The sequence below is a fragment of the Oryx dammah genome, unplaced genomic scaffold (genome assembly GCF_014754425.2).
Source record: "Oryx dammah isolate SB20612 unplaced genomic scaffold, SCBI_Odam_1.1 HiC_scaffold_28, whole genome shotgun sequence".
NCBI lineage: Eukaryota > Metazoa > Chordata > Mammalia > Artiodactyla > Bovidae > Oryx > Oryx dammah.
This window is the reverse complement of record NW_024070212.1, coordinates 44,459,441-44,473,269: the sequence shown is the minus strand read 5'-3', so window position 1 is coordinate 44,473,269 and position 13,829 is coordinate 44,459,441. Positions and strand designations below refer to the sequence as shown.

The window sequence follows — 13,829 nt, the reverse complement described above, 5'->3', positions numbered from 1 at the left end:
GTTGCTTGAACAGGGTGTTTGCTATGACCAGTGCGTTCTCTTGGCAAAACTCTGTTAGTCTTTGCCCTGTTTCATTTTGTACTCCAAGGCTAAACTTGCCTGTTACTCCAGGTATCTCTTGACTTCCTACTTTTGCATTCCAGTCCCCTATGATGAAAAGGGTATCTTTTTTTTGTGCTGGTTCCTGAAGGTCTTGTAGGGCTTCATAGAACCACTCAACTTCAGCTTCTTCAGCATTGGTGTTTGGGGCATAGACTAGGATCACTGTGATATTGCATGGTTTGCCTTGGAAACGAACTGAGTTCATTCTGTCATTTTTGAGATTGCATCCAAGTACTGCATTTAGGATTCTTTTGTTGACTGTGAGAGCTACTCCGTTTCTTCTAAGGGATTCTTAGAAGTAGTAGTAGTAGTAGATATAATAGTCGTCTGAATTAAATTCTCCCATTCTGGTCCATTTTGGTTCACAGATTCCTAAAATGTTGATGTTCACGCTTTCCATCTCCTGTTTGACCACTTCAAAATTAGTTTGATTCATTGACCTAACATTCCAGGTTCCTATACAATATTGTTCTTACAGCATTGGACTTTACTTCCATCACCCAGTCACATCCACAACTGGGCATTGTTTCTGCTTCAGCTCCATCTCTTCATTCTTTGTGGAGTTATTTCTCCACTGTTCTCTAGTAGCATATTGGGCACCTAGTGACCTGGGGAGTTCATCTTTAATGTCATATCTTTTTGCCTTCTCATACTGTTCATGGGGTTCTCAAGGCAAGAATACTGAAGTGGTGTGCCATTCCCTTCTCCAGCAGACCAAGTTTTGTCAGAACTCTCCACCATGACCCATCTGTCCTGGGTAGCCTTTCATGGCATAGCTCATAGTTTCATTGAGTTAGACAAGGCTATGATCCATGTCATCAGTTTGGCTGGCTTTATGTGACTATGGTTTTCAAATTGTCTGCCCTCTGACGGATAAGGATAAGAGGCTTATGGAAACTTCCTGATGGGAGGGACTGGCTGTGGAGGAATCTGGGTCTTGTTTTGATGGGTGGCTCTATGTTCAGTAAATATTTAATCCAATTTTTTTGATGGGCTGTGTTCCCTTCCTTTGTTCTCTCTCTTCAAAAAGACTTAGGCCAGCACTATTGTATTCAGTGCCGCTGACCCCATGGCAGGCCACTGTTGACTCACACTTCTGCCGGAGACTCCTGGACACTCACAGGCAGGTCTGGCTCAGTCTCTTGTGGGGTCACTGCTCCTTTCTTCTGGGTCTCGGTGTGCACAAGGTTTTGTTTGTGCTCTCCAAGAGTCTGTTTCCCAGTCCTGTGGAGGTTCTGTAATCAAATCCCACTGGCCTCCAAATCAAATTCCCTGGGGGTTCTCAGTCTCTTTGTCAGATCCCCAGGTTTGGGAAATCTGTTGTGGGTCCTAGAACTTGCATAACAGTATGAGAACTTCTTTGGTATAATTGTTCTCCAGTTTGTGGGTTGTCTGCTTGGTGGCTCCATGGTAGGTCTTATGGCGACCTCCTCCAAGAGGACTTAAGCCACACACCTTGCCTCCCAGATCTGCTGCAGCCAGAGCCCCTGTCCCCACGGCAGGCCACTGCTGACCTGTGCATCTGCAGGAGATGCTCAAACACTCAAAGGCAGGTCTGGCTCAGTCTCTGTGGGGTCTCTGGGTCCTGGTGCACACACGGTTTTATTTGAGCCCTCGAGTGTATCTGGCGGGCGTGGAGTTTGATTCTATATGAGATGTTGCTCCTCCTACCATCATGTAGGGGCTTCTCCTTCACCCTTGGGCGTGGGTTATTTTTTTTCGGTAGGATCCAACGTTCTCCTGTTGATGGTTGTTCAGCAGTGAATCGCAATTTTGGAGTTCTTACAGGAGAAAATGAACACATGTCCTTCTACTTCACATTCTTAGCAGTTACATTACTTAGACATATCTTTATCCTTTCAGGTCTGGCTTTTAAGGTTTGTTGGGCATACCCAAACAAGTGCTTGGCCTATGGCTAATTGTGATTCATAAGGTTTTTCACTCTGGCTGTCAAGAAGAGTCATAATTTCCAGATATATGTGAAAATTGAATAATAACCCCTCAAATCCATTCTGAAAGTTCTTTTTGTAGTCTAATTTACTAACAGGCATGAGCTGATCTGTACTCTGTTAAATACTCAAGGGATCTTTTGCAAATCTCCAAAGGTCTTTCTGTATACAGCTCTCTACTTTCTGATACTTTATTTTGTGAATGCTAGTCATCCTTGTTCTCTCTGGACTCTCAGTTCTACTTTTCTAATTTCTGACTGGTTTTTGCTGCCTGCCCTGTAGCCTGGGCAATGGCAGAGTTCATTTCCTTTGCTTTCCATCTCTCAGTGACCACTGTCCTTACTGACTGATGTTCTCCTCTTTAAAATTGTTGTTTCATATATAAGTTTTTGGATGCTATTATTTCAATTGAGAGTAAATCCAGTCCCATTACTCCATCTAGGATGCTGCTAATGTTTTCTTTTAAGGAACTAGAAATGACTTATCTTAAGAAAATGCTTGGCTACATGGAGCCAGAAACAAATCATGTAACTATGAGCTATATTAATTTTGGCTGCTCTTGTTTTGTAGAATTAAATATAGTTTAATTTCTCTTTGTTTCTATGCTAAAACCAAGAAAATAACTGTCATTATTCTAGTTTTGTTTTAATCAGAAGCTAAGTCAAGTGGATGAATGATATTAAGGCAAAGAAGCACAATGAATGAAACATTGAGGAAAGAATCAGAAGACCTTACATTCTACATAATGTATAATTAACTCAAATTCAGAATAACACTAAAAATATATTTATTAACTTAGTATTTAATTTTTAATTGGTAATTATTTCTGAAATAGTGTCTTTTATATGAACTGTTTATAAATGTTTTGAAACTCAATTGGGCAATATGATTCAAGAGCTATAAAAATGATGTTTCCTTCTATTTGCTAAATCTACCCCTCAGAATATTTCATGAAAACAAATTATTATTTCTAGTAGAAATAAAATCTAAATGCATACAGTTATTCTATGAAGTGTTTCCCAGGTGGCTCAGTGGTAAAGAATCTGTCTGCCAGTGTAGGAGATGTGAGAGATATGGGTTTGAACCCTGGGTTGGGAAGATCCCCTGGAGAAGGAAATGGCAACCCACTCCAATATACTTGCTGAGAGAATCCCAGAGACAAAGGAGCCTGGTCTCTTTGAGACCTCAAGGACTATAGCTGAGTGACTATAGTCACTGAGTGACTTAGTCAACTGAGTGACTAAGGACACGTTCTCTGCAGTATAATTTAAAATCAAAAATACTTGTAATATGTCAAGCTCATTACCTATAATATCTCATTTAATTTTTACAACAAACTCTGAGAGATGGTATTATCATCATACTGATGAGAATGAGGCTAAGTAACAATAAAGTAACAAGTCAGAGGAGCTGCTGAGATTTAAATCCATTCTGATTCTAAACCCTATGCCTTTCATCCCTGGACTCCATATACTCTAGAAAAGTGAAAAGAGATACTTATTAAGATAACTGGACATGGACTGTTTTGCCCCATCCACTTTAATATTTTAAATTTCCATTTTATGATTTATTGTTTAGCCTATGATATATTTAAATATGATTTATTTTTATTTATATACACTAAATAGATCTTTTTAAAGAAAATAATGTCATTGGATAATTGTTTGAGATTTTAGCAAAAAAAAGGAAGTTGGGAAATATCTGTCTTCTGGAATTCACAATGTTACAAAATCACTGCTTAAGCAATGGTGTGAAAAAGGGAAGGGCTTCCTAGAGGATTTACTAGGCTTCCCTTCAATGCCTGATCCAGTAATTTTCTAAAAAAGAGAAAAAAAAAAAAACAAAAACAAAAACCAGTTTTATTTAAAATAAACCAGCAGGGGAACATGTAGAAATTTATAGAAATGTGAAAAATAAGCTCAAGTAATTCTGGATAGAGCAAATGAATGAATGATATTAAGGAAAAGAAGTACAATGAATAAAACATTGAGGAAGAAATCAGAAGACCTTATAGTCTACATAACGTATAAGTAACTCAAATTCAGAAGAATCACTAAAAATATGAGATTGTTACATTTGTGTTGGTGAAACCCTTTTCTTGGGATACGAGGAGAGAAGAGCTAGGGTGCTATTTGTACTTTATAAGCTCTGTGATAGGAAAGCAAAAGTAATGAACGTGTACTGATCACTGCTGGCTGATAATACATTTATTGTAGTTTTATTTGTTACTAAATTTTATTTCTCTGACCAGATTGCATGAGTAACACGCCCCCCCCCCCCATTTCTAATTAGTTACACTTAGTTACACATATGCCAAAGAAAAGAAAGCCCACTTCTGCTGAGTCAGCCTCCAGGACCCCTGTAAGAAGACTATACAGGAATGGTGGGGTTATGAACGTCTGCTGAATAAACAGAGCATCCTCCTGTTTGGAAGATACCTAGATCTGACTCTCAACTTCCTATTTTCAAATATAGAACTTAAAAGGAGGCTAGGTAAACAGTTTAAATCAGTCCACACCAAGTTGCTGGTATTGTTTTCTATAGATACACCTCCATCTCTGCAAAGCCAAAAGAGCTGAGTGATAAAATATTCTTCACTGGAACTAATGACAGAACTTTCTTTGTCAAGTGAAAAGATTTGGGGTTTTTAATTGTTTTGGGGAGTCTGCAGTTGAGAAAGCTCAATCTATTTGGCCCATATCAGCAAGGGAGGATTGTAATTCCTCAGGTTCTTTATAGTCAAATGGAACCTGCTGCATGGTATAATGGGATGATTTCCAGTTTCAATGCATTAACTTACAAACTCTGTGATCTGGACAGTTAAAGCAATATCTCTAATGTCAGTTCCCTCATCTGTAAAATGGAGGAAATCTTTGTTTCACAGATACATAAAGCCCTTAGTACAGTTCCTCGCACAAATAAACAGCTCCCAATAAATAGTTCTGGTTTAGGAGTTTTATAAATATTTAATGATGTATGCAAAGTTCATGAGTGATATTGATTATATATGTAGTACAATTAATTGATGAACTTTAAACACACACAAATATGTATCTATACACATACTTACATATACATACACATAGATACATATTCACTTTATCCATGCCAGAATTACTGAAATGATTGAACTAGTATAGGGCCTAACTCTCCCAGAGAGTCTTTAAAAAAAAAAAAAACAAAACACTGAATCATTTTTATTTCATTTCCTTCTTACTTTCCAACATGGATCATCTACAAAGCACAGAAATATTTTCAAAATTAACAAGTTAATGTTATACAAAATACATGTGAAAAAGATACAAACTCTGACATGGTGTTGAAACCTTGAGTCTTTGGTCCTAGAGCAGGTCATAAAGAGTAAAGTAAGTCTGAGAGAGAGAAACAATATCATATATTAATGCTGAGGCTAGTCTTAAAGACTGAACTTATGACTTAAGATGATAAAACGATGTGACCATTTTATTAATATATAGATATAATTTCCTAGAAGTCCAACACATCAGGTGTGTGCTAAGAGCCAGAAAAACACCTGACTTAGTAGTCCTCCTTTGCTGGGAGGCAGACATTGATAGACAGCACAAACGTCGACAGACCACCATGATCAGTGTCATGAGGCCTGAAAACCTTCTGACCACAGCAGAGCACCTGGCCAAACCCCAGAGGAAACAGGGGGAGCTCTCTTGACATGGGATCTGAGAGGGGGCAGTGGAGAGCATGAAAGTGAGGGAGGCATGGGGAACTGCATACCCATTAAACACCTGACATGATCTATCAACAGAGCGGGTACAGTTTAAACCCTTCATTCTTCCCAGACACTTGGAAGGGGCTCTGGATGTAGGCTCTGATTTCTATGGCTAGTTGTGAGAGGCTCTCCAAAACTCTCTCTGCAAATACCAGGCCAGAGGGGCTTCTGTTTGAAACCTATAGCATCTTTCTGAGTTGAGGTTGAACACTGTCTAGGGGGCAGCAAGCATCCCTTCTAACAACTTGCTAAAGTGGTCTAAAACGAGGCAGTGTGGTGTGGCTTTACTTTTAAGTCCGTAATGCTAAATATTTCTCTAGTGACTTTCTTTTTCCTAAGAGGCTGGACTTAATTTCTTGGTGAAGTTAAGTTCACCCACAATGAAACTGGTAACTGAGTCATCATTTGGTCACATCATCGTTTTCATCACATCATCTTAGTCAAGCTAAGACTTGGTGCTGAACTTTTATTTCTTTTTTTAATTTAATATCTGGAGTATTTTTAATATTGAGAATTTTTATCACTGTCTTTCCCCTTTGATAGTATCTTGTTGCCTGGATGCCTAAAGAATTCTTTAATTTTTCCTTACAAGTGTATCAGCTTAACTAGGACACATGTCAGATTCATGTTCTGATTATAAACTTCCTAGAACATACTGTGCTTTTTAACTTATCTTTTAATTGGAGGATAATTGCTTTACAATATTGTGTTGATTTCCTGTACAAAACCACAAATCAGCCATAATTATATTTTTAGACATATATATATACACACACACACAGTCCTACTCTCACCCACGTCCCCAACCCAACTCACTCCAGCATTCTTGCCTGGAGAATCCCTGTGGACAGATGAGCCTAGCTGGCTAGAGTCCAAAGGGTCGCAAAGAGTTGAACATGACTGAGCGACTAAGCACAGCACAGCACAGTGTATATATGTGAATGCTATTTTCAAGTTCATCCTTCCCTCTCCTTTCCCCTCTGTGTCCACAAGTCTATTCTCTGTGTCTACATTTCCATTTCTTCCCTGCAAATAGGTTCATCACTGCTAATATTCTAGTTTCCATCAATATGAATTAATATGCAATATTTGTTTTTCTCTTTCTGACTGACTTCACCCTGTGTAACAGGCTCTAGATTCATCCACCTCACTACAACTGACTCAAACTCATTCTTTTTTAGGGCTGAGTAATATTCCATGGTAAATATGTACTATCTTTATGTAAATATGTACTGTCTTTATGCATTCATCTGTAGATGGACACTTAGGTTGCTTCCATGTCCTGGTTGTTGTAAACAGTGCTGCAATGAACACTCTCTCCTGGAGATCCTAATAGGCAACTAGAATTAGGAAATGCAAGACATACATTCTTAATCTGAAGTTCTTGGAACTCTTGATAGAAAATAGTAAATTCATGAACTTGGATGGAAAAAAATTTAGATCTTTATTTTCCTGAGACTCGCATTCAAATGTATCATTTCCTCTATCATGGAGCAACAAACCAGTGTAACACTATCGATACCTGTGACTTTGCACCAAAGGAAACCACGTAGAATCCTGTTGAGTTGTAGAGTTGCTGCAGATAGCTCAAGGTGTCACTTGAGGTCCCCATTACATCGAGACTGCAGTAGGTATTAGATCTGCCATTAGGTTGTATTTTTAGTCTCTTACTAAAGAGTAATATATATTACTAATATTTTTAAAAATAATTCAAGAATTTCATTTTAATATAATGGGAATATTTTATTACCTTGCCAATTTTGTTTTATGCACTCAAAATTGTATTCTGAAATGGGCTTTTAGGTTTCACCAGGGTGCCTATAGAGGTCATGGCACCCACACAAACTTAAGAACTCTGTATTTAGAGGCTACTAATCAGGAATGCATCTTCAGAATGCTGACGAAGGGCAACTTGAGTCATTTTGAACATAATGTGTGCAGTGCTGCTCTTTCAGTCATAAACTGAGAAAGGGCTTCAGTAGAAATGACATATCTTATAATAGAAGTATTATATACCATTGTTCTTCCTTTATTAATTTCTCTAACCAAGCCATCATTCCCTTTTCTACCTTCACTAGCCGACTCAGTGATAAATTCTTACCTTTTGCCTAACTCTCACTCTAACTGCCACGAACAATAGAAAATGTCAGTCTTTGCTTCCTAATTCAGTGCCTTCAGACAAAATGCAATAGGTATTTGTTGGTAAAATTTTTTGTAAGCCTAAAATATATGATTTCTAAGGTTTTTGTAGTGAGAATGGAAGGATTCACTTAAAATTGATTTCTGTAAGCCTTAACTATACATTTCATAATAAGCATTGCAAAAATCTCAGCTTAGGGGAAAAAAAAAACCCTTAGCAATAGATTGATTGATACAATTATCAGTGTGCCAAATTTAACTCACAGATAAATAAAAGGAAACCTTGAAAGCCAAGAAGAAGTCTAGTATGTATGTGTGTGTGTGTATGTGTGGGTGTGTTTGTGGGTGTGGCTGTGTTTGTGGGTGTGGGTGCTCATTCACTCAGTCGTGTCTAACTCTTTGTGACCTCATGGACTATAGCCTGCCAGGCTCCCCTGTCCATGGAATTTTCCAGGAAAGAATACCAGAGTGGGTTGCCATTTCCTGTTACAGGGGATCTTTTTGACCCAGGGATCAAACCCGTGTCTCTTGTGTTTCCTGCATTGGCAGGTGGATTCTTTATCACTGTGCCACCAGGGAAGCCCATATAAGTGTAGGCTTTGGTATAATTCTGTGTCAGTTAAGAAACAAGCCCCCTTACAAGACATTTCATTTTTATATTGAAGATGTTCGTCCTGCTTCTCTTCTAGTCCATGGTCAACTGGTGCCTACTGTCTTTGGAAATAGAGATACCGGTTATGGGTGTTAGCTGACCTATAAGCCCCCCAACACAATTTCTTTTTCAAAAAAAGTTAGCCCTTGGTTAGAAGCTGCCACAATGGGTTGAATTATCCAACCCCTGTCATTAAAGGTGGCAGCCACGCACTTGAGAATGATGTGGGAAAACTCCAGTGAGAGTGATAATTAAACTTGGAAAATGAAGGGTCACCTTCTTTCATTCAGCTCATTGGGTTTGGCATCAGAGTAATTCTAAAACAGTGGGGGATATTCTACTCTCAGCATGGCAATATCTAGATGCACACGCATTATTTCTATGAGTTCAAATGGCAATGCCATTTTAATTGTATTTAAAATGTTAACTTTAATATGGGGAGTAAAAATGTTAGAAATTAGTTCTAAGAATACAGGAAAAGAATAATGAGTGAAATCTAAATGGTGAAAGAATTAGAAACAAGAAAAGCATGTATTGTTTTCTAAGAAGAAGCAGCATTATAGGAGAAGAAAATTGTTTCCAGGGAAATTGAAAAGAACATTTAAATGCGTTCAAGTCTTTCTACTTGACTGTAGAATCACAAAGCAAGGGTTTTGTCTTAACTTTCTTAGAGGCCATTATTATAACATCTTATTCCTGCTCAAGAGAGGGTAGAAAGTATCAGATGAGCTTTAAGACAAGTTATTAATAGGAGTTATTGTCCAGAAAAAGGGTTTTTTTAATTACATTGATTCATCTAAATACTATTGAAGGAATATTTCATACTATGCTTATTTTGCATTAAATAAGTAATACGGAGCTTTTAAGAGGAGCTGAAATCATATTGCATATAAGCAAGTATACTTGAACACTATTACTAGAAAGGGCATGGATGCTAAAATCAAATTTCAAGTTCAAATTTTGGCATCACCATATAACTGCTGTGAGCCTTAAGCATGCTACCTAATGCCACATGCCTCAGTTTCCTCATCTGTGAAATGGGGGGAATGGTACTACCTATCTTATAAAGGTATTAGAAAATCAAATGAGTATTAAAATATATAAAGCATTTATAACCAATCTAGTATAGAGTGATTATTATATAAGTGCTCATTCTTACATAGGGTCATAGTGTCACAAAGAGTCAAACATGACTGAACCAACTAAGCATGCACACACACTTACTTATTACCATTATTATTTTATTTTATAAAACTGTAGACTATGTTTTAAAATATACTAATAATTATTTTTATGGTTGACCACTTTTGTCCCTGGCACTATGAGAAGAGGTTTCCAAAACATGTGGATTCTTTAAAATACAAATAGTCCAACAAAATTGTTACTAGAGTTGATTGTATAATGCTCAAACTGATCATTGCAACATCAAGCTCCAAAATTAAAAAATTCCTAATAAGCAGAAGCTGTTGATTTCAGATGGCCTTTATATAGTTTCTTTCATATCTGAAGGGTTGAACTGAAGAAGCTAAATTGTATCATACGTGATTATGTTTTAAGATAAGAGAGAATTTGGAAACAATTAGAGCTTTCTAAAACAGAAAAATAAACCTGATGGGCTAGGCAAATGTGTGATAGCTGAAGTCCCTTTGTAAAATTTTCTGATTTATCAATTTGTGGGCAAACATCCACATATTTCATTGGATTTTAAATTATTTATTATTATTATTATTATTAGAATATTTGAAGCCTTCTCATTTATCTCTAAAAGATCATCACAGAAAAATCTTTTTACAATGCAAACATTGCCCCAAACCTCAACATCACTTCACCACCAGTTCATTGAGAGAGAAACAGAGAGAAATGTGTGTGGGGGTGCATGTGTGTGCACAGTGAAAGTGGCTAGGGGAGAAGGAGGAGAATGAATGAATGACATTAAGGACAATCCTAACCAATATTGAAGAGAAAAATACTGTGGACTAAAAAAACGACAGGCAATATATAAAAATCCACAAAGAAGCGAAATACGATTTGACTGTAATATTTGTATATAGTACTTTAGAAGGAAAAAAAGGTTTTATAAAAACTAGTTTGCTCATTCAGAATAAAGGTGTTAAAATATTTGGTAAGTTATTTCCCACTGAAAAATATAAACTACATAAGAAATTCTGCATCTGCTTCAGCTTTATATTTAAAATGATTTACAGTCTGCAATTTCTTCCTAAGGTCATCACCTTCATAAATACTAGCCACATACAGTGAAAACCAACTCAATAAAATGAGTATTTCATTTCTCTTCCTCCTGCTTATATAGATACTTCTTTCATCTACATGGCACCCATTTATAACAAAGCCTTACATTGTGTGGATTTTTATGAGTTCTTCAGCATTTCTTTCTTTTTTATCTTTCTATGCATCAGCAAAGCAAGTGGCAGATTCTTTAATAAAATATATTATACACATTAATATTTATAAGCCTACGAATTGGATGTTTAAATAAACATTCACCAACTTATGCCAATTCTTTTGTTTTAGGCGTTAAATCACACTTACGTTGTCTGGAAAGTCGGCTTTTAGTTCAGTGACACTTTGACACCAATATGCAGCCGTTTTTTCACTGATGAGCTCAATATTCAGGAAAGAGCTTTGTCCAGGGCCATACATGGGGCCAGAGGTGGTCCCCCGGATGATTCTAGGTGAAACATTTGTCACTATATCCTGTTGAAAGAGTAAAGATATTGGGTCTCATTTCTATAAAGAAAAACTGTTATCTTCATTCTATGCTCATTTCCATATGACAGCATTCTACCAAGTGCTGTCTCACATTTTTAATATATTTTAAATTACAGCTGAACATAAACTACTTAATGAAAAAGTAAAATATATTTGTTAGCTTTATTTAAATTACTTCCTATAATTGAAAGGTTAGGACAGTAGAAAAAATACATACATTCATTTACACTGGTTTGTGGCATATACATTTTAATTTGTTTGCAATTAAATAATAAATAAAAACACATCAAGTAAAATGTCAAAATATTATTTCAGTCTATTTAATCTAAATATCATTAGTGAGATTTTAACTCAAATAAGAGTTAATGTTTGCAAAGAAATTTTTTTTTCTAAAAAGTAATTTCAATATAAATCAGCTAGAGTATATATTAGCACCACTGACTCATCACACTTTAAAACACATTTTAACACACTAGGTTGACTTACCTATATGATTCTAACTATAAATTTACATTCAATAAGAACCAATTTTTCCCAAAACTGAAATGAGGATATCAATAACTTCCTGATAAATATAAACAGTAAACAGTGAAATTAACTTGCTTGTTAAGTGTAATTAACAATCCATAACTGCTTCTAAAGCTGTATTAACAAAGAAGAGGAACATTCTTACATTACAAAAAACTAAAATGAAACAAAGAAGAAAAATGTTTCTTTAGCCAACTTCCAATTAAAATTGATTTTGAGTAAAGGTCATTTAGTTAAGGATTTATCAGAATTAGTCATTTAAGTACCCCTCCTCACCATCTTGTCACTTTTAGTAAGATAACATGAACCCCCATTAGTATATAGCAATTAAGGTCAATTTACATATTTTAATTAAGAACCACCCCATATAAAACAATTAGCGTAATAGGCATACTAACTGGATTTCATAACATTTGGACGTTTTTCCAACTAGATAGACAGGAAACCTTAATTAGCATTAATTAGTGCTGATCTGCATATGTTTGATAAGGCATACCCTTGCCACAAAAGATTATTTATTCCTGAATCTGCCAAATGCTACAGTTGCAGAGGATAAAAGGACTTTTCTACACATTGCATGTTAATTTCTGGCAATTTACATTCACTTTTACATTCGAATTAGTATATTATAAAATAAATGGTATAAATGTTACAATAAGCTGCCTTAAATATGTACATTTTTACTTATAGGAATCCTGCCAGTTAATGTTTTACTAATTAAGCTATTTCACTTCTATTGTAACTGTAGGAACGTCAGCAGCCTGACTTTGATTTGCTGTTGTGAAACCATGTTACACAATCTTAACGGATAAAATGACATGTAGAGTCACTCCAGGAAGCTCATGCCTAGTGAGTCCAATTTCTTTCTTGGCAAATGCTTAAATGTGTGGAGTGTATCTCTGCAGGTACCTTCTGTGCAGCTCACCGAGGTAGGGACTCTCAGGCTGTCATGGTCTGAGAGGACAATTCTAGAAATGTTTCATTCAAATCAGGCTGATTTTCTCTCATATTTCAATTTTCAAGAGCCATAATTTTAAGCTTTGAGCTCCTCCTTTCCTCTGCTATCTCCTCTAATTTTTCGTCACCTTGATAAGGCCAATCTAGGTCACGGGCTGTGCTCAGCACAGGAGAATTTGACCAAGGAAGCAAATACATTCAGGACAAGAATTCATATTCAGTTCATCAAGTCATGTGCCCTAGCACTGGGTAACAAATGAAAGGCCACACGTTTTAAATGACTATCTTATAATGTATTGGTTTGTGTTAAGGAGGAAAAAGCTTTCCTCCATGCTTCTAGATTTTTCAGACTAGTCTAAGAATTAAATTGACATGAGATAGACTAACAGGAGAAAATGAAATTCACTTCATATGTGTAGGAATTCCACATACGTGACAGTGTCAGAGTCGCCATATACATGAGAGGTTCAGAGACAGAAAAGTTAAATGAAATGTACATGCCATCCAGAGTTAAGGAAAGGAATGGGAGTACAGGGCTTCCAAGAACAGAAGGGTCATTATAGGTCAATAAGAAGAGTAAATATTCGGTAAGCAGATGCTTGCCTTGTTGTATAGATGGGGTCACTTTAGGTAAGTAACTTCTTTCTGGGAAAAATTCCCAATTTAAATTCTTTGTAGTTAAGGGAGGGCAATGGTTTTTCTTGAAGCTGAAGCATCTTGACTTCTTTTAGCTCAAAATAACCTTTATGCAAAAGTGACACATTTTGGGGAGGTTAATTCTGAACCCCTGCATCTGGAAGTGGCACTTTCTGCTTATTCAACAAAACTGACTCATGCGTTAGACTTGATGCTCCTGCCCATTCTTTAGGACTTAGCTTAGACTTCAGTCTATTTAGGAATCCTTTCTGATCTCTCCAACACCATCAGGTCTTAATCTGATCTTATTCACACCATCATCACAGTACATAACTTTCCCAATTGGTACTCTTAATACTCTATATTTTTATTGTCTATATTCTTGTCAGTA

The 13,829-nt window shown here is 36.4% G+C and overlaps 1 protein-coding gene across 1 annotated transcript in view; it reads right to left on the bottom strand.

Annotated features, from left to right (window-relative positions):
- DPYD (dihydropyrimidine dehydrogenase) overlaps positions 1-13,829 on the bottom strand; it is a 916,336-nt gene that overhangs the window by 377,247 nt on the left and 525,260 nt on the right. Inside the window, exon 14 of the mRNA XM_040232247.1 lies at positions 11,138-11,302. Within this exon, the coding sequence (XP_040088181.1) occupies positions 11,138-11,302 (165 nt within the window). The remainder of the gene's footprint in view (positions 1-11,137; positions 11,303-13,829) is intronic.